A 21,673-nucleotide genomic window follows, 5' to 3' on the forward strand; every position below is an offset into this window, starting at 1 on the left:
TTCTCTAATCTGTCCTCCTTTTTTTTAATCTGACCTTCTGAACTAAGATCTAGAAACTAAGATCCAGAGATTATGTTGGTAAGCTGCATAGCTTGACAATGTTAGAGCCTGAAAGCTAGTTTCCAGGTCAGTGTTTTTTTCCTTGAAGATAATAACTAATTGAGTAATTTCCCGAAGTGTAGTTGGTAGAACATTGGCTCCTTAATAAATCATGAAAAGAAGATTCTCATGGCCAAATGTGTTTGGGAAGTGATGCAAACTATATTTCCTTCTTGGAGGTTCACAATATACATTAATATCAAAAAGTTCTGAGTAGTCTTATAATATCAAAAAGTTCTGAGTAGTCTTATAATAAAGAAACTTGTTTCATCAACATTTCAAATTTACTTGATCACCAAACACTTTTCTCCAGAAAGACCTAAAAACATCCAGAAGAATGACTGTTCTGAGGAGCATATTTTGGGAAATGCTGTACTAAGCAGGTGCTAAAGTTTGCCTTCTTCACCCATAATCCTAGTGTAGAGATGTAACTGCAGAGTTGCTTTGTGACATCAGTAGCTGGGACTATAACTCAGGCCTCTGCATGATGTCAGCCTTGCCCAGACCCAAAACCACATTCCGGGTCTCCTTTCCCAATGACCCTATTCACTTTGGATCGTTTTCTAAATTCTTCTTTCTAATCTAGGAAATACTTTCAGTTTTCAGTTCATTTACAGAAAAAGATGATTTTCTGAGTCTTATGATTAATCAGGCTTTTCTGGTTGGTGACTGTTTCTCCAGAATATTTTTGAGACTCAGCGAATGTAGTCTCAGAATCTCTTCATTATAATTCTTTGGCACCAGAAACACTTTCTGTATATTTACTTATGTTAAAGAATATAGTTTTTTCATCAGTGAAGAACATCTCTTAAAAAAAAAAAAAAAAGAGAAGAAGAAGGAACACAGACTACCAGGAAGAGCAAGTGGGAATTCTAAAGTCCAGTAGAAAGAAATAGAGAATAGAATAGAAAGAAAGAGTAGAAAGAAATGAGAATAGTATGATTGGGTCATTCTCATAGCCTTGTTAGTGGCTGAGTTTATTGCATGTGTGAATGCACCCACTCGGCAAGCATTCACGAGCCAGGCACATGTTAGGTGTGATGAATCTAAAGAGAAATAAAATACTGCCTCCTCCACTAGGTAAACAACTAATTTTAATACCATGAAATGTAAGTGTAGGAATAAAATGCTAGAGGAGCTGCAGCAAATTGCTATGGGAAGACAGAGCCATTCTTCCAGGGGTCACAGAGGAGTCTTGACTATAAAGACAACATTTGAACCAGGTTGAGAAAGGAAGTTCACAACATTTGGGGAAAGCGAGAAAGGGCATTTTAGAAGAAGGAAGCATGGTGAAACATCCAAAGATGTTTATTCTTATTCTTGGCGTGGCAGCAAAACCATCTGTCTGGTTCAGGTCTTGGGTTTCTCTTACTCACTCTGAACAATGGGCCCAAGAAAAAGTCCTCAATCTTGGCCTTAGAGGAAAGCAAGAGAGTTTTGATGGCATAGAAACAATAGTGTTAGCATTGTTGCCACTTTTCATGCTCTCTGTAAATAACTAAAAATGGTTTATTTGTAAATTTAACTTGAAAGTAATTTGTGTCTCATTGTACCCTCTCTCTCCATCCACATATCATACCTGTCACATGAAATTTTCACATCAAGTAAATCTAATTATTCCCTGTTATGTAAGAACTTGCCACCTTTGAGCCTTTGCTTCACCTGGAATGGTGTATGCCCCTTTTTAAATAATTCCTATTTCTTTTTTTTTAAAGATTTATTTTTTATTTATTTGCTAGAGAGAGAGATCACAAGTAGGCGGAGAGGCAGGCAGAGAGAGAGAGAGAGGCAGAAGCAGGCTCCCTGCCGAGCAGAAAGCCTGATGCGGGGCTCGATCCTAGGACCCTGAGATCATGACCTGAGCTGAAGGCAGAGGCTTAACCCACTGAGCCACCCAGGCACCCCAAATAATTCCTATTTCTAATGCTTTCCCATTCCTGGCCTAGGTAGAACCACATCTCCCTTCACTTGTCCCTACTGCACACACCATCAGTGCTGTAGCCATCTTGAACCGCTTTAGTTTTGCACAAATACAGCAGGCTTTTCAGAGTTTCTGCCTTTTCCCACTGGACAGAAGCTGTTGCTCCCCTTTTGCAGTCCTTCATCCTGCATAGTCCAATCATACAGCCTCTCCTTTCTGAGTGCTTTTTCTGACTAGTATGAGTTAGTATGTCCATTCTTCTGTTTGCTCTCTTAATTGGCTGTACTGATTTCTAATACATTGTATTTGTCTTGCTGACTTATAAATATGTCTCTTCATCTCCAATTTCTACCACCTTCCCACTGCCTGAGACTGAACTTCTCCAGAGCAAGATAATCTTTTTTTTCAGAGCAAGATATTTTAAACACCTATCCCAGGACTTGGTACTGTACATACTTCTCAGTGTTTGTTAAGTGACTGAACCTGTGCACAAATGAATGAATTTTTAAAAAATTACTCATTTTTAAAATGTATTCCAAAGGCTAATTTGCTGTAGGAAGGCTTCCATCAACAGCCTGACCCTCTGATTATTCCTGTACTCTGACATTCTAGCATTATTTGATCAGTTAACCATGTATTGATAACTGTTGGTCTACTTTTCATTTTGGGGTTTTATCTGAGGCAGCATGGTATAGTGGAAGTAACACTAGGCTAGGAGTCAGGAGACCTGGATTCTCATTCTGACTGTTCTGTTGATTTCTGCTGTGTAACTCTGGGAAAGTTAATTAGCTCCTTCAGTTGTGGGTTTTTGTTTTTTATTTTGTTTGTCAAGCGGGATTAAAATATTTGCCCTACATATCTCACATATTTGTTGTTAATTATCCCTCAAAACATCAGATGAAGTAATCAATTTGAAAGTACTTCAAAAAATATATATAAACCAACAGATAAAAGGTAATTTTTTTTAGTCTTTCTGCTGATAATAGCTCCCCAACTAAAACTCCATGAATATGGGGACTGTTTTGTTCCTTTTTAACTTTATACACATCATGTGATGTAGACAGACAGCAGTCTCTGGCCTTTTCTATTCTGAGCTCTAAGACTGGATGTCTAGATCTAAGGAATGACAGCTTTAGTGCCTGACTTGGAGGCTTCTGACGGTATTTACCCACTGTTGCTTTTTTGATCCTCAGGCTTGTTTCTGTCAGTATCACCAATGGACCAGTATTCTGTGGCGTGATTGGGGCAGTTGCAAGACATGAATATACAGGTAGAATAGGATATTGGATTATTAGCTCTGTGACATAAGGGGTTAAAATGGAAAAAATGATTCAAAAATTCCCTATCCTTTTCTTTCTGTCTCTCTGACACAGTTATTGGCCCAAAGGTGAGCCTTGTGGCCAGGATGATAACTGCTTATCCAGGTTTGGTGTCCTGTGATGAGGTAACATATCTAAGATCCATGCTGCCTGCTTACAACTTCAAGAAACTCCCAGAGAAAATGATGAAAAATATCTCCAACCCAGGGAAGATGTATGAATACCTTGGCCATAGAAGATGTATGTGAGTGTCATTAATAGTTTATTCCCATCTCTTTTACAGAATCAGGATATAGGAATCATCAGTGTTTGAGTGTATGAAACTAGAAAGAAAGATGTTTCTAGTCCTGGCCTACAGGAATAAGAGACATAAGAAGAGGGTTTATAGTCTGAGATCTTTAGCTTTTCTGTTTAACTCTTAGCTAATTCCTCAGTGAACGTCTTGCTATCCAACAGGAAGAGAATCCAGTAGGTCATGAATCTGGGTGTTCTTTTTTACTTTATTTACCTCACAATTAATTTACTTCTCTGGACCTAGAACAATCCGTATTCTCCCCTTCCTGATCCCAAAGATTTTTAATTTTTTAAAACTCTTTTATATAGAACTCTGGACCTTTCCAATTATATGAAAGTACTTGCTGATGAGACAATTTGTCTTCTAGCTATTTAGAGATATACATTCTATCTATCCCAATCTGTTACTAGACACGTTTCCCTTTGTCTTTTTTCCCAGAATGTTTGGGAAGAGACATTTGGCCAGAGATAGAAATAAAAATCACCCTTTGTTAGGTGAGTTTTCTACCTTAAATCATATATTTTTTTTCAGCTATAGATGGTTAAATGTGATTTTTTAAAAATGCAAGACTAAGTGCTTCTAAGCATTATATTAAAAAATAGAGAGCAGCCTTCTTACTGAATTTATGTTAATTTTGAAGAGGCCTTGCCATTTCTTTTCCGTGTTGAATGTTTTCACTTCAGGTAGAGTCTTCTCGCTTTGCCTGAGAAGTACCAACATTTAGTAAGAATCTTTGTAAGTCAAGAGTTCAGCTTTTGAGGTCTGCTTAGCTTCTTGTGGGTCATCTCTAGAGGAAAATTTTTCATCACGAGACAGCTGGGAGAGGACCAAGACTATTACTACACACACTGTATATTCTCTATATTTATCTTAATTTATATCCATTAGTCTATTATCTTTATGTAGCAGTGACTGACTTTGAAGACTAAATTGTTATAATGGAAATTGTTATGAAAAGCTAAGAGGATATAGTAGCTTCCATGTCTGTGTGGTCCCTAATTATTCTTAACATTATTTCTTGGGCTCAGGGGCAAACTGCCAAGTCCAACACACATTTCTGTATAGTCCAGAGTTGATTTTATGCAACGGGATGTGAAGCCTCATCAAAGACTGGGATTCTGCCTAGGACTCTAGGGGGAAAAATCATTATGAGAGTTACCTTTGCAAAATAAATGGAGTGTCTACTAAAATATGCAGGAGTATTAGGTGCTCCCTGTCTCTCTACAGACCGGGGGAAAGAACTAGAAGCCTTCCAAATGGCACAGCAGGAATGTTTGCGCCAGAAGAAGGGACAAGCAGTTTTGTATGAAGGTGGAAAAGGCTATGGAAAAAGTCAGCTGTTGGCTGAAATAAACTTCCTGGCCCAAAAGGAGGGGCACAGGTAAAGACTCCTGCTTTCTGGCTCACCGTCTACTTCTCTTGAGGCTCCCTTCCCTTGCTCGTGAGACTCTTTTATCATTAGATTCAGCATCCTTGGGCTGGTGAAGTGAGTAACCTCTCTGTAGGTCAAGGGACTCCCAGTGACCATATTACATTCACCAGGGTGTTACCATTGAAGCTGAAGGAAGCAGATTTCAAGCAGTGCTTCTATGCCATCCAGACCCTCATGGCCATCTTCTTTGACATTGATACGTGTCCAGCCTATTACCGGCAAGAGTGTCTACACAAACAGCTCCGTGGGATAGTAGAGGAACCTCTTTACTGCCTTTTTAATGACCTCTTCTTTGTGAAGGTAATGAAGGCGGTGGCTTTCTGAATTGGATTACTAATGTTAATTTTGATGGATAGTTGGACCCATGACTGTTTTCTAATCTAATGCCCTTAGGCCATATGTGTATAGCCTAAGAATGCACTGTTAACAGTGACATGGTTGAGATTTGAAATCCCTTTGACACCAAAACCCAGGCTTTCTCTTTGTTGAGGAGGGTAGTTCTAGTCCCTTTGACACCAAAACCCAGGCTTTCTCTTTGTTGAGGAGAGTAGTTCTAGGACTGACTCCAACACTTGCTCATGGAATGTCATAGCACAAATCACTTTGTCTGAGCCTACATTTTTTTTTTTCACCTGTGAAATGAAGATTATCGTACTTAATGGGATCAGTGCATATATTTTGAAGGAGGTGGTATTTAAGAGATCATAGTATAAATGTGAGTGCTTAATCTGTCAAGCTAGCACTGACCAGTTGAGTTTCCCCAGCAATTTTATCCATGTGCTCTCAAGTCAGTTGAAATGTTTTATTCTTTAACCCTAGCCATTAGTTTGTCACTTGGACCAGCAACTGAATCTCAAAAGCTTCCAGGGGCTCCTGGGTGGCTCAGTGGGTTGAGCCGCTGCCTTCGGCTCAGGTCATGATCTCAGAGTCCTGGAATCGAGCATCGGGCTCTCTGCTTAGCAGGGAGCCTGCTTCCTCCCCTCTCTCTGCCTGCCTCTCTGCCTGCTTGTAATCTCTGTCACATAAATAAATAAAATCTTTAAAAAAAAAAAAAAAAAGCTTCCAGTGGTCTAGGGTTTATGCGGTACCCAAGAGTGAGCAGACTAAGAATTCCCTAATCCACAATTCCATTTTTTCTTCCTCCATCACTTCTCCTAATCTACCAAACCTGCAGGGCATTGTATCTAATGGAAAATAGATAAAAGGAAAATCTCCAATCCCTCAGCATAGCCCTGTTTTAAGATAGGCCTTGCCTGGGGCTCTGGCTCTTGCCAAAGTGCTGTAGGAAAAACCTCACTTTGACTCTCGGGTCTGGGGTAACTCACATGCCATGGCCTAGTGCAATGTTAGGAGATGCCTGTTGCGATTCTTTCTGACAGTTTCATGCACTCATTCATTCTGGCATACTTGGAATAACTGGGGTATGGAGCTGTCCAAAGTGACATTGCTAAGTCCAACCTGTCACTTTACTTCTTAGTCATGACCCTTTAAGGGTTTGCCAGAGTCTAGGTATGAAAAGGACCTCTCTCTTTCTCTCTCTCTCTCTCTCACCTCCAGTTGACTTTCCATCTCACTCACTGAACTCTAATTGTTGTTGGAGTGGCATTTGTGACCCTATGCCCAGTCCTATAGAAGAAACCCATTCTCACTCAAAATAGAATCATTGTCTGTTCCCTTTGGAGAACCTGTGTATTTTTTTTTTAGATTGTTACTATGAATGCTAATACATGAATAATTTTCCTGGTTAGTTTCCCTTGTCCTTCAAAGTTTCGCACATGGATGACCTGACCAGACAAAAGAAGGTTAAGGCATGTTTTTTTCAAGTGCTTCAAGAGGTGGGTATTTTTGCTATATACCATTAACTCTTAATACGTGGAGGTGGTTTGTGGTTATTTTAATCTATCCATAGTACACCTTGACTTAGGCCTATTTGTAACATCTTCATTGCTTCTATCTATCTTTAACCTTGAATCAATCCCATTACACAGAATACAAGAAAAATTCTTTGCTCTTCCCTGATCCTTGGTTCTTCTTTTTTTTTTTTTTTTATGTTCAGGTAGCCACTGTATAGTACATCATTAGTCTTTGATGTAGTGTTCAGTGATTCATTATGTATATATGTACACATAATGTTATGTTATGTTATGTATAACATCGACTGCACATCACAATACGTACCCTCCTTAATACCCGGTACCTTATTATCCCCTCCTTCCATCCTCTCCTTTCTGAGACCCTCAGTTTGTTTCCCAGGTCCATAGTATCTCATGGTCATCTCCCTCTCTGATTTCTCCCCCTTCAAATTTCCCTCCCTTTCCTTGTATTCCTCTGCTATTGCTTATGTTCCACGTATGAGTGAAATCATATGATAATTGCCTTTCCCTGCTTGACTTACCTTCACTCAGCATAATCCCCTCCAGTTCCATCCATGTCAATGCAAATGATGGGTATTCATCCTTTCTGATGGCTGAGTATTAGTTCATTATATATATGGACCACATCTTCTATATCCATTCATCAGTTGAAGGGCATCTTGGCTCCTTGCACACTTACACAGTTTGGTTATTGTGGACATTGCCATTACAAAAGTTGGGATGCATGTGCCCTTTTTTTCACTATATCTGTATCTTTGGGGTAAGTACCTAGTAGTGCAATTGCTGGGTCATAGGGTAGCTCTATTTGACCCTTGGTTCTTAATGAAATTTTAGTAACTTAATTTAAAACAGTGTTTTCTGAATGCAAGCTGTTTTACTTCTTATTTATTACAAATATACTCAAGCCTTAACCCAGATTACAGAGTCAAAAATATCTATGATCAGAAACTGATGTAGTCATTCTGGAAAGAAATCTAGAAGTTACTAGTCAAATTTTAATAAACTGCATCTTCTAGACCTAGCAATTCCACTCCTGGACCTATGTCTCGGGTAATCTATTTACTGCAGTGTTTGTGGAGGTGAGGGAGGCATTGGCATGAACTCATGGATGAGCACTATGCAGGATAATGCAGAAGTTTAGAAGTAAGGGAATAGATGAAAACATTGCAATACTGAGTGGTCTTAATTCTGAATAAAAAGAGAAACAATGAGATATACACAGTAGCATTTACATAGAAAATTTACTTAACTAAACAAGGATGCACATTTTGTAAGAACACAATACAAACAAAAGCATTACAGTGAACACCTTAGAAAGGTTACCTACTGTAGCAAGGGAGTGGGGAATGTAGATAAAAATGAGTATTTTTTTTTAAGTTTACATGAGTGGGGCCTGGTAATTGGTAGTTTTAGGACATACTCAGTTAATTCTGATGTGCAGCCTGGTTTGAAAGTTACTGATATAAAGTATTATGAATTCCCACAGTTTGAAGCTTTGGCCAAAATGAAATGTTTGAAAGCTTCAAGTTTGATTTGGAGAATATTTTGATGTTCATTTTACTTTTCAGTTAGATTATTTTCTTGTCCAAAGAAAGTATATTTCTTTAGAAATTAGGTATACTTGGCTATATTTTATATTTATGAAATAAAATATTACCTGGACCTAGGATAACTTTACTCAAAAATCCTAGACTGTTTTGATATTGTATTTAAATTGCTGTTGGGAAATTCATGGTACATTTGAAAATCAGGTTACTTCATTTCTAATCAAAGGTTGTCACTGTTTCTTTGCTGTTATTTTCAGGCAGTGAGGGAAACACCACTGATTTTCCTCATTGATGAAGCCCAATATATGGATGCGGCTTCCTGGGAGTTTTTGGAAACATTACTCTCCACTGTGCCCATCATCATGGTGATGACATTGACCCCTATCTTCACCCTGTGTGGCTGTGCCCAACACTTCCTGCAGAGCTCTCAGGCCGTCCTTGTGCCCATTTTGAAGTTGGCAACAACCTCACTGTTGAGAATGGCATGTTGGGAACTGGGGGTGGTGAGCATCCCCCAAGAGCTGCAGATGTGAGTGGCTAGGACAAGCTGGGCACTTCATTAAGGGCAGAGCCAGTGCCATAATATAAGTGAGAAGACACAGGTCTCACTTACCCATGTTGGGGGAAAGAATGGCCTTAGTAACCATGAGAAGGCCCAAGATCAGATTTAAGGATAGATAGTCTCCTATTAAACCACTAAAGGGCTACTTCTCTAGGCCGTCATCCAGGTTTTCACAGGACAGTTAGGACTAGGAGATGGCTTGCTTCTGGAGTCAGTTATATGTGGTCAGGCCACTTTCTAGGGCTCTTTGTAGGGGAAATTAGTTCTTTTTAATAGCAATAAAAACAAAATAGTTAAAAAAGAGAAGTTACTACTAAAAGACATTTCAAACTAATTAGAAAAAAATTTATTTTTACATTTCTGTGTTGCTGCTTGCCTCCATTAGTATATATCATCAAAAGCTGACTTTACCAAAAGAAGAAATATTCCTCAGTATGAAATATCCCTGTACTTGGCTCTCTTCAAGTGGCCGTCTTAGTCAGCAATCCCCTACTTACCTTTCTACAGCTACCTTCTCCACAGGTGCTTTGGAAACCCCCTCTACTGTGAGGTCTTATGCCAGGACCTTCTCTCCAAAGATATGTTGCTCTTTCATGACCTCCAAAAGGAGGAGGAGAAGAGCAAATGGGAGACCCTCTCAGGTAAGCTTAGCTTCCAAGGTTCTACTATTGTCCTGCTTCTGGGGTTCATCCTTTTTTATGGCATCACCTGACCCTTATGAGGCATGTGCCCTTTCCCTACTAACATTATAAGCAAGAGTAAGCCTTCCTGGCCTGCTTCAGAGACCTTAATCGAGCCAGTCGATCTATTACAGTTCCTTTTTGAGCAGCCCAGGAGGTAGGGATAGGAAAAGAGGATTTATAAACCTAAGAGTTCAATAGAGTATTGCACATTAATTACTGATGAGAAGGATGACATGACGATTTAGACGGGGTGGGAGAAGGGAGGAGAGTAGGAGGAGGAAGGGGCAGAGGTACGTGTAAATCTGGAAAGGCATCATAAGGTTGTGAGGGACTGTGACATAATAGAAGAGGGAGCTGCTAGAAAATAAAAAGGAAGAGTATAAATACTGAATACCACATGGTAGAGAAAATATTGTTAGTTTCTAAGAGAAAATTAGCAGACAGGAGGGTGGAGAAGCCACTTTAAACATATGCTCCATCTTCATCCCATTAGTTTCTTGACTAACTTTTTGTAATACTGTGCCTTTAAAACTATTGTCACTGAGCATGGTGTTTTCTCAGTCATAGTCTTCTTTCCCTATAGCCAATGCCATGAAATCCACAATGTATGGTATTCTTCCTGCTGGCTGTGAAGAAGACCAAGAACTTTATATCTGCACAGTCAAGGATAATGTGAACTTGGATACAGTGCTTCTTCCACCATTATTAAAAGGCAAGTCCCTTGAAAACCTCAAGTGAAACAATTACAGATGTCATTGCACTAGTAATTTGGTGATTGATTGAATATAAGTCTCTCATTATCATGCTAGCTCCATTTTCTTCTAAAAAATAAATTGCCTTCTAGAAATAAGTTCTGGCACTGCCCAAAGAGTCTTTAAGAGATTTGTAATGCTACTTGAGTAATGTTTCACTTAAGTGAGCCCCTTATTCTCTGGGGCTGACTAATGATTGAAGAGTTTTCTAGTTATTTGATAAAAATTGGGTCCTGTGTTTCTCTTTTTGCATATTCCCGTGCTAGAGGAGGTAGTAAGGAAGGAAGGTAATGGTGCTGAGATTTAAGAAAACCTATCTGTGGTGCTAGTAAAGAGACAGTGTTATACACATAGCAGGAGTTAAATAGAAAGAGGGTGAAATAAGCTTATAATGATGCAATAAAGAACGGAGAAACCATCAGAATTGAGTAGGCATCATCAGATAGGGGATGTTCTTTTTAGAAATGAGGAAGGTTTTGGTGACGATGGAGAGAATAGTTTCAGTGGTGTGGTGAAAACCTCGTGGTTGCTGTTGGTTGAACAATGAATGGGGAATGAGGACAAATGAGGACTTGGAGAAAAGGCTCTCTTGAGAGGTTAAGGTGAGTGGAGAAGGAGAGGACCAAAAGCAAGCCTTTATTTTATTTTTTTTAAGTGAAGAGATTATCAACATAATGTATTCTATGTTTATAGAAAGCTTGTTCACTCTCCCTCCCCGCCCAGAAATAGCAGTAAACCAGTTGGATCAGTTGAACCTAGAGGAGCAGTTACTGGTTAAGTGTGCTGCAGTCATTGGTCACTCCTTCCACATAGATCTGCTGCAGCACCTCCTGCCTGCCTGGAATAAAAACAAGCTACTTCAGGTGCTGAGGGCTCTTGTGGATATGCATGTGCTCCGCTGGTTCAACAGGAGTCAAGAGCTTCCTGCTGAGTCAATATTAGTGCCTTCCTCTATCAAAATTATTGAACAAACCAAAGAGGAGAAGAAGAAAAAGCCAGGTAAGGAAGAGCTGCTTCCTTGTTCTTACCTGAACAGGGAGCCTTGGCTGGGGATAGCTGTGTTCAAAAAGAACATCAGTATCCTTTATCATGGGCCACAATTCCCTGAAACTATGGCTAAGAAATGGGGAAAGTGATTATTTTAATCACAAAGGAGCCGTGATTATAGTGAATGAATAACCTGTATTTTTCAGAATCGTCTTAATTCTGAGAATTTTAGCTCCTTGTTAACCCCATGTGTTAAGTATCTGTATCTTGATTTTGGGTTCAGAAAATATTCTCATAATCTTTTATTGGTTTCTAGATAGAAATAATAAGAAAGGAATAAACTGTTCCTAATTTTGAACTTTACAAGGAGGATAAACACATCTGGAATTGAAACAGACATGAGCAGAGAAAGATATACATTAAAAAGCTTGCAATCTCAAATTCTCCACATGTTAAAATTGTGGCATAGACTACCAAAGCACTTACATTCCACAGATAATTTCCCTTTGACTTTGAAATATGTTGGGGCCTTACATTTGAACAGAGCATTTCTTTCTTTTTTTTTTTTTTAAGATTTTACTTATTTATTTGAGAGAGAGAGAGAAGAACATGAGCAGGGGGAAGGAGGCAGAGGCAGGAGAAGCACACTCCCTCCCTGCACGATTCGATTCTAGGACCCTGAAATCATGGCGTGAGCCAAACGCAGATGTTTAACCGACTGAGCCACCCAGACACCCCTGAACAGAGCATTTATGATGAGTTGATGTTTACAGTAACTTGTAGTCAAAAAAACTCAATTTAGGACAAGCATCTAAGAAATCTATTCAGTGTACTTCTGTACCACTGACCATTTCTTCTCTGTGGTACATTGTACAAGATATGGTCAATATCATTCTCAGATTTGTGTAATACACTTTATACAGAGGAAATGTAAACAAAATTTTCTTATAAACTAGCAGCATGTGATTGGGAGTTTGCTATTGATAGCATAAAAAGCCTTTAAGGGAGATTCTCACATAGATTTTCCTATATTTCAGATGCTGACTCCCCTCTCAGTCTGCAAGAGGAATTATCCCTACCTCAAACAGAGGTGCTAGCATTTGGAGTGCCACTGTTACGAGAAGCTGCTTGGGAGCTGTGGCCCAAGGCACAGCAGATAGCCCTGCACCTTGAATGTGCATGCTTTCTCCAAGATTTGGCCTGCCGCTGTGGGAGCTGTCAGGGGGGGGACTTTGTCCCCTTCCACCGTTTTGCTGTCTGTTCTGCCAAGAGCTGCAGTGGGACCTCCCGGTTTTGTAGTTACAAAGATACTGGCTCAGTACTAACACAAGTGATCACAGACAGGTTGCAGCTGCCTTCTCCCCAAGGTAAATCCAGGGAGCAGGAAGAGGACACATGGGCAGCACTTCTCCATATTCATGTACTTGGAGTTCTTTATCCGAAAGGTGGAATCAGATTAAGGTAGAAAAATAGGCAGAAGAAGCCATTTATCCCTGAATCACCAGAAAGAAGAAAAATATAATCTCAGAGCTAGAAGGAACTTCAGAAATTGTGCTTGTTTTGGCTGGCAATCTTGGGCAAGTTACCTAACCTCAATTAATTGAGGAAAATAACAATGCCAATTTCATAGTGTTCCTGTGAGAATTGAATGAGTTATAATATATAGTATGCTCTGGATAGTGCCAGGCATGTGGTTAGTGCTCAGCACATTTTAGTTACTGTTCTTCTTCTTCTTCTTCCTCTTCTTCTTCTTATTACTATTATTATTATTATTAAACTCTGTACACATATATGATACACATGTGTGTATCAGATGCTGCAACTAGGTATTAAGAATAAAAAATGAGTAAGCATGGGTCCCTGAAATTATAAGTTTTGGGGGTTGATACAGACATGCAAATAGAAAATTCCAGTTACGACATGGTAAAGGCAATGAAAATGCATACCCAGGCATTGGGGTACCTACAGAAGGGGCCATTGGCTTAGCCTGAGAAATGAGTAGGAGAAGCTCTCCCTTTAAGGAGATAATGCCAGAAGTGAGAATTCATGAATAAATATGAGTTGGTCGCTTGAAGAAGTTTGCATTAATGGATGGATGCTCCCCAAAGCTGGTGGCCCTTCTACCACATCCCAAATGAGAGTTCACCTTCTTTGTTTGTCCAGTTATTGAACAGCCCATTTCATTGTCAATAGCTGTAACAAAGCTTCTTTCATCAAGGTGAAGTCTACCTTCTTGCAACTTCACCAGCTTTCCAGAGTTGTGCCCTTTTTAAAAAATTCCAGTTAGTTTACATACAGTGTAATAGTTTCAGGTATACAACACAGTGATTCAGCACTTCCATACATCACCCGGTGCTCATCATAAGTGCCCTCTTTATTGCCTATTACCTATTCAGCCCGTCCCCCAACCCCTTCCCTCTAGTAACCATCAGTTTGTTCTCTGTAGTTAAGAGGCTATTTCTTGGTTTGCCTGTCTTTTTTTCCCTTTGCTCATTTGTTTTGTTTCTTAAATTCCATATATGAGTGAAATCATAAGGTTTATATCTTTCTCTGATTGACTGTTTTGCTTAGCATTATACTCTCTGACTCTATCCATGTCATGACAAATGGCAAGATTTCATTCTTTTTTATGGCCAAGTAATATTCCATAGATAGATAGATAGATAGATAGATAAATAGATAAATGGACACATAGATACCACATCTTCTTTGTCCATTCATCAATTGATAAACACTCGGGCTGCTTCCATACTTTGGCTATAGTAGATAATGCTGCTATAAACATCAGGGTGCATGTATCCCTTTGAATAAGTGTTTTTGTATTCTTTGGATAAATAATTAGTAGTGTGATTGCTAGATCATAGGGTAGTTCTATTTTTTTACTTTTTGAGGAACCTCCATACTGTTTTCCATAGTGGCTACACCAGTTTGCATTCCCACCTATAGATGATTCCCCTTTCTCTACAACCTCACCAAGACCTATTGTTTCTAATGTTGTTGATTTTAGTCATTCTGACAGGTATGGGGTAATCTCTCATTGTAGTTTTGATTTGTATTTCCCTGATGATAAGTGAAAACAACAGAAAGAAATAGACATTCCATGCTTATGGATTGGAAGAACAAATATTATTAAAATGTTTATACTAGCCAAAACAATCTATACCTTTAATGCTGTCCCTATCCAAATACCAACAGCATTTTTGCAGAGCTAAAATAAATAATCCTTAAATTTGTATGGAATAACAACAAAAGATCCTGAATCGCCAAAGCAACCTTGAAAAAGAAAAACAAAGCTGGAGATATCACAATTCTGGACTTCCAAGTTATATTATAAAACTATAATGATCAAGGCAGTATGGTACCTCAGAGTCCACAGTCTCTCCTGTGGACTCTGAAAAACAATCAGGGTTTTGGAGGGGTGGGTGGTGGGAGATTGGGTGAGCCTGACGGTGGGTATTATAGAGGGCACATACTGCATGGAGCAATGAATTCTGGAACACAGTTCAGCTAAGTAAAGCTGAAACCCCCTGCTGACCACAGTAACTCTCGTGGACTATGGCATCTCGTGCCCTCATGATTTCCTCACAGGTCTAACTTTGTGGTCCACTCTCATCTTGTCATAAATTCAATCCATATATATTCAGGGATTTCTTCTATTAGAAGTAGCTATCAAACTGGGTGGAAAAGAAATTTAAAAAAATAAAAAAATTTTAAAAAGACAGTATGCTACTGACACAAAAATAGACACATAGATCAATGGAACAGAATAGAAAACCCAGAAATGAACCTATACTTATATGGTCAATTAATCTTGGACAAATCAGGAAAGAATATTCATTGGGAAAAAGACAATCTCTACAGCAAACCCTGTTGGGAAAACTAGACAGTGACAGCAACATGCAAAAGTATGAAATTGGACCACTTTCTTATACCATACAAAAAATAAATTCAAAATGGACTAAAGATCTAAATGTGAGACCTGAAACAACAAACATCCTAGAAAAGAGCACAGGAATGACCTTTTTGTAAAGCACTTTTTTTTTTAAGATTTTATTTATTTACTTGACAGACAGAGATCACAAGTAGGCAGAAAGAGGCGGAGAAGCAGGCTCCCTGCTGAGCAGAGAGCCTGAGCCCGACAGAACTCAATCCCAGGACCCTGCAAGCCAAAGGCAGAGGCTTCAACCCACTGAGCCACCCAGGTGCCCAGAATGACCTTTTTGACATCAGCCATAGCAACTTCTCTCTAGATATGTCTCCTGAGGCAAGGGAAAATAAACTATTGGGACTACATCAAAATAAAAAGCTTTAGCCTTGCAAAGGAAACAACAAAACTAAAAGGCAATGTACAGAATGGGAGAAGATATTTGCAAATGACATATCTGATAAAAGGTTAGTATCCAAAATATATGAAGATCTTATAAAACTCAGTATCCAAAAAGTGAAAAATCCAATTTAAAAAATGGGCAGAAGACAAAAATAGACATTTGTCCAAAGAAGACATGCAGATGGCCAACAGACACATGAAAAGATGCTTAGTATCCCTGATCATCAGGGAAATGCAAATCAGAGTAGCCCTTTCTTCAATATTTGAAGACAGCTGTTAAGACCCAACCAAATCTCTTTTTCTGCTTTGATAGTAGTAGGTGGTGTTGGCAGAGGAGAGGGATAAGGGAGAGATGGTGAGTTTTTGATGGTAATGGACCAGAATCAAGAAGTTAATCTATTAATGTCTGCTCTTGCTGTAACATTCTGATGACTCTGTGACGGTAGACCAATGACTTGGAAAAATTAGTCATTGACTGATGAACTCTTTAGGCATTTGCACTATTGTACTTTCCAAGGAGAAAGAGGAAAGTAACAATTAATGTCCTGGTCTAGGAAAAAATTACCCTATCATTCATATTTCCTGTATGACTTTTTCCTTTTGAGAGGTCAGTGTCAGCTTGAGATTACACAGCCTCATCAGTCTGTATGAGAGAGGCTCAAGACCTTCCTGGTACAACCAAACCCTGAGGATACTTCCCAGATTCAGGGCCTCTGTGCATGGCCATGCACAACAGGTACTGCACAAATCTAGAGGGCCCTAGTCACACAAGCTATGATGTGAGGGTGCCCCTGGAAACTGCGTTGCAGTAGTGCTGCCAAACTCCGGTTTCTTTAGTTACCTTTGTCTCAATTTACCCTACCTTATTTGACATGGTTCAGTATTCAGAGAGCTGGTTCTTTTATTTAACACAAGTCCTCCCTATAACAGTTCTCTGGGACCCCCTTTGAATCCCATGACCTGTGCTTCTGAGCCCTAATGGTAACATCTCTCCAACATTCCCAGTGTTTGCTTTTTGATGTGTGAGAAGGTAACTGCAGAGGAAGAGTCAGAGTTGAGGGATAAGGGCTGTTGAAGGCCAGTTAGGTAAAGCCGAAACCCCCTGCTGACCACAGTGACTCTCGTGGACTATGGCATCTGGTGCCCTCATGATTTTCCTCACTAGGTCTAACTTTGTGGTCTACTCTCATCTTGTCATAAATTCAATCCAGATATATTCAGGGATTTCCTCTATTAGAAGTAGCCATCAAACTGGGTGGACATATTCTTTAATCATTTCTCTAGCAAATAAAATTAGGGGCTGGTTTGGGAGGTTTCAGGGGAGTTACTATTTGAATCATAAATAGTTGGCATTAAGGAATTTGTAATATGCCATTCTATTTTTTGTGTAGGCTAATATTAAACCTAAACTTCCCTTTTTAACAATGGGATAAGCAGTTAGGTCATGAACTAAGCTTCGGAGGAGAGGTGGGCAGGAATTGGAAATGTTCTCAGTTAATTCAAAGATAGATAATGAAAGATAATCTTTTTCTCCCTACAGATAGTTTTCAGTTCCAGACAAAACCATTCAGAAGTCAAGAGACCTTCACAAGTGAACGCTGCAGGTAAATGGAGATGGTGAGAGGAGGTACTGGGTGGGGGGATGGGAAATGAGACACAGGTGACCATTAAACTGGGCCACTCACCTCACCTGCAGACCAGGAAAGCATCTGATCGCCCTGGAGTAGTGACACTTGTACTCAGTCCAGAGTTCAAGTTAACAGAGAATTGGAACAGGAATTTTTGATTCTTTGTAGGGAAATTATTTCTTAGTGTTTAGGAAAAGCTTCATTTAAGAGCTCTCAAATGAACTGTACACATAGCAGATTTTTCTTTGCTATAAATTTGCCTTCTCAATTATGTTTGTCTCCAGGTGATATTAAAAGGAATTTACATACCCCTGGGGATAAAAATATATGTTTTTTAACATTTCCCAATCATGTGCCTCCTGGCTTTCTAATGCCTAGTCTATTGATTTTAAATGTCCCTACCTTGAGTTTACCAGCCACTCTAGAGTTTCCAGTCCTGCTTATCCAACCTGATTTCTTATGGCTTTCAAAGAAAAATCTGTACTCTACATAAATCATCCTCACACTCACCTGTATATCTGTACTCACACAGTTCCCCCTTTTTGAAATACTAAGTGACCTCTACATCCTTCTACTAATCAGAGTATTTCCCATTCTTCAAAGCCCTCCTCAGTTTCCATCTTTTTCAGTCATTCTGTCTCAGAGAGATCTAACCTCTTTTGAACTCATGGTGTTTATGGGAAGTGCACTGGACTAGTAGTCAAGAGAAGTGAGCTCTAGGTTTGGTTCTATTTAGTAGCTATGAGGTCATTTAAGTCACTTAAGCTTTCTAAGCCTTAATTTCCTCAATGGTAAAAGGAACATAGTTTCTGCCTACCTGAAAGACAGTGTTGATAGGATGAGATGGTGCTGTATAAAATCAGGTTCAAATGTGTTATGACAAAGTTCAAATATGCCAATAGAGAAATGTATTTATTACTTATTGCCTTGCATCATGTTCATGTTTTTATTTCACATGCTGTTAGTTTACTCTTCAGGTGTAGTTGTTTCTCCATTTAATCTGTGAGGTACTTAGATTGGCTTTGGGTTTTTAAAAAATTCTTAATAGGGTTTTGACAGTATAGATCAGGTCCCTGACTTTCAAAAACTTATGGAGTGATGGAGGAGAAGGCTAAACACAGAACCGATGAGTCATAAAGGGAAGCTTCCCAGAAACAGTGGCTTTGAGACCTGGGAATGCCCGAGAAGAGTGGTTGCTTTGTGACCACTCTCCACTCATCTTCTCTGCACAAAGAACAGAGGAAGAGTTCCTGGATCAGGTGAACAGGAAGCTGGCTCAGAGCAGCCCCGACAAAGACATGCTGACCAGAAAGCCCTGTCACTGTGAGGAAATCCTGCAGTTCGTGCTCTCACCCCTCACCCGGCACTGCCTGGTCATCGGAGAGACCACATGTGCATTTTATTACCTGCTGGAGGCCGCTGCTGCCTCCTTGGACCTGTCAGAGAATTACATGGTGAGCAAGCTCTGCTCCCAGCCCTTGAGCTGAGCCCTTTCACTTGGGGAATTTGATGGGGATTTCTTACTGTCAGTCAGTTTGGGTGAAAAATGGAGCAAGATAGAGAAAGGCGCTAGAAGGGGTTTAGGAGGAAACATCAAGTGGGAATGTGCTAGTCCGAGAGCACAAACTACTGCCCGCCCTGCCCCTGACTTGCACGTGCCATCCACCTCCCCATTTCTTACTGTGAGCTCACCCCAATTCCAATCCCAGTCTTGACCTCATCATAACCTTATTGCATCCTTCAACGTCATTGCACCACTAGGGTCCTCCAAATCCTAATCCTGTTTCTCCATCCCTTGTCTTGTTCGGAGGCCTTCTTTTATTTGAGGAAGGCAAGCAGTCTTCTGGGCCAGCCCTCAGCATTCTCATTTTTGAAAAAGCACAAGGTGAAGATCTGTCAGTTTGAGGAGGCCACTTTCTGCTGTCTTCGGTCAGAGGTAAAGTCAGGGCAGGGCCCTGAAGTTCGGGTTATTTCTCCTTGAGAGTTACCTTATTATTTCTTTTAAAAATCGTGGGGTTTTGTATGCAGTTGTAAATGTGATAATGCAAGGAAACGTTCTACAAATTCAAAAGATTGCAATATACAATATGGAGAAAATGAAAAGAGCTCCATGCTATCCCCAGCATAGTTAATATTGTGCAAATTCCACCAGATCCACACACATAGGCATATCATTATTATTTTGTTATTTTTAAAATTGAATCATATTCTATATTCTCATTCTTCTGTAGCTGACCTTTATTCTTAACAGTACAGATGGAACATTTTTGCATATTAGTGTATATACAATCAGTTACAGCTGCCAAGTACTCCATTGTATGCTTATATCAAAGTTTGATCAGTCCCTTCGTCACATGCATTTAGGTTGTCTCTAATTTGAGATTATTTTAAGCTTTCTAAACCTTAATTTCTATGGGGACAGAATGATTGTAAGTCTATTAGTTGTTTACCCTTATGATCACATGGCTGACAGGGAGGGTACTGACTGCTGCTGCCCAGCATCATGAGAGAGTATCATACCATACATATATTGCTACCCTAGGAAAAGAGCAAAGTTCAGAATACAGTTTCTAGTGAATGCATATCACTTTCACACTATTGTGTGAAAGCTAAACATTGTTCAGTCAAACCATTTTAAGTCAGGAACCATCTGTGTATCAATATGAATTTTTCCCGTTTCTTCACATCCTTACATCAGATATTATCAGTCTGTTTTAAACTTTCTAATCTATAGATGAAAGTTGTATTATACTGAAATGTGTATTTCTTAATAAGGTACATTATTTTTGTATGTTTACCGGTCATTTATTTTTCTGTGAATTGCTTATTCATGTCCTTTGTTAAGTGGAGTACATATAAACTAACTTCAGAACAGCTGGGGAGTGGACATAAAGGTGAAGGTGACCATAAGGTACAAACTTCCAGTTATAAGATAAATAAGTCCTAGGGATATAATCTGCAGCATAGTGACTATACTGAACAATGCTGTATTATGTATTTGAAAGTTGCTAAAAGAATAGGTCTTAAAAGTTCTCATAAAAATTTTATGTTGGACACCTAAAATTAACACGTTATATATGTCAGTTACAATATCTCAATAAAAAACCATCATGTCATACATCTTAAACTTACACAATCCTTTGTGTCAAATACATCTCAATAAAACTGGGGGGGAGAACATACATATGAAAGTCTCCTGTACCCAACCCCATCACTCAGCTACTATGTCCCCTCCCTGATGTTATAAATCTTTTTTTTTTAATTTTATTTATTTATTTGACAGAGAGAGATCACAAGTAGGCAGAGAGGCAGGCAGAGAGAGAGAGAGGAGGAAGCAGGCTCCCCGCTGAGCAGAGAGCCCGATGTGGGACTCGATCCCAGGACCCTGAGATCATGACCTGAGCCGAAGGCAGCGGCTTAACCCACTGAGCCACCCAGGCGCCCCCTGATGTTATAAATCTTTATGTGTTCTACCAGAGGGGTTTGGCATACATAAACGTATATGGTCTTCCCTTTCCTTTGTTATATACAAATAGGAGCTCTCTATATTCCATTCTACATTTTGCTTTAAAAAAAATATGTGCCTCCTAGATTATTCTTTATCAAAGCAATTTCCTTAGGGAATGAGATTTATATAACAGGTAGAAGCTCTGGGGAAAGCATGCCATGATACACTCTATTTACAAAAGACATACTGAAGTAATTTTATTTATTGCATAAGAATAACTCAGGACAGCTCAGCAACTTTTCCCAGCCTCACTACTATTAAATCAACAGAACAAAATGTGTTGGGATAATTATCAATTTATACATAATTACTCCATAAAACCATGAGGGATGTTAGAGAGCCAAGCTTTAAAATTTTTAAAAATTAAAATAAAAACTAATTTCAATGTAAACTTTAAGATAATCTGGCTAGGAGAGTAAACCTAATGTGTATAATGCCTTTGAATGCTTTGAATGCCAAAGAGAATATTAGAGTTTTCCATGGTATTATATTATCTATGTTTCAATCTGAGGTCTTTGAGCAATCCAGAGGTTAAATAATTATTTCTTTCCCTTTATAAGAAGTTGTTGTGCAATCTTCCCAAGATTGTTCTGGAATCACCACAGACTATCACTTTCTTGGAGGATTTAGTCTTAAAACGTGAAGAATATGATAACCTCAAGGTAGTTTTTCAGCTCCCACCCCCACATACACTGTGGCAGCATGACCTGACAGATAAGGGATTTGGTCACATTTCAGA

The 21,673-nt window shown here is 39.3% G+C and overlaps 1 protein-coding gene across 1 annotated transcript in view; it reads left to right on the plus strand.

The window, feature by feature from the left end:
• The window catches only part of LOC122899450 (adenylate cyclase type 10-like), a 41,255-nt gene that overhangs the window by 12,994 nt on the left and 6,588 nt on the right, over positions 1-21,673 (plus strand). The window contains exons 10-23 of the mRNA XM_044237151.1: positions 3,214-3,290; positions 3,394-3,583; positions 4,073-4,128; positions 4,862-5,015; positions 5,177-5,366; positions 6,815-6,901; positions 8,745-9,016; positions 9,572-9,690; positions 10,316-10,444; positions 11,208-11,483; positions 12,509-12,838; positions 17,339-17,402; positions 18,661-18,880; positions 19,237-19,362. Coding sequence (XP_044093086.1) covers positions 3,214-3,290; positions 3,394-3,583; positions 4,073-4,128; positions 4,862-5,015; positions 5,177-5,366; positions 6,815-6,901; positions 8,745-9,016; positions 9,572-9,690; positions 10,316-10,444; positions 11,208-11,483; positions 12,509-12,838; positions 17,339-17,402; positions 18,661-18,880; positions 19,237-19,362 — 2,290 coding nt within the window. The remainder of the gene's footprint in view (positions 1-3,213; positions 3,291-3,393; positions 3,584-4,072; positions 4,129-4,861; positions 5,016-5,176; positions 5,367-6,814; positions 6,902-8,744; positions 9,017-9,571; positions 9,691-10,315; positions 10,445-11,207; positions 11,484-12,508; positions 12,839-17,338; positions 17,403-18,660; positions 18,881-19,236; positions 19,363-21,673) is intronic.

The sequence above is a fragment of the Neovison vison genome, chromosome 1, assembly GCF_020171115.1.
Source record: "Neovison vison isolate M4711 chromosome 1, ASM_NN_V1, whole genome shotgun sequence".
Classification (NCBI taxonomy): domain Eukaryota; kingdom Metazoa; phylum Chordata; class Mammalia; order Carnivora; family Mustelidae; genus Neogale; species Neogale vison.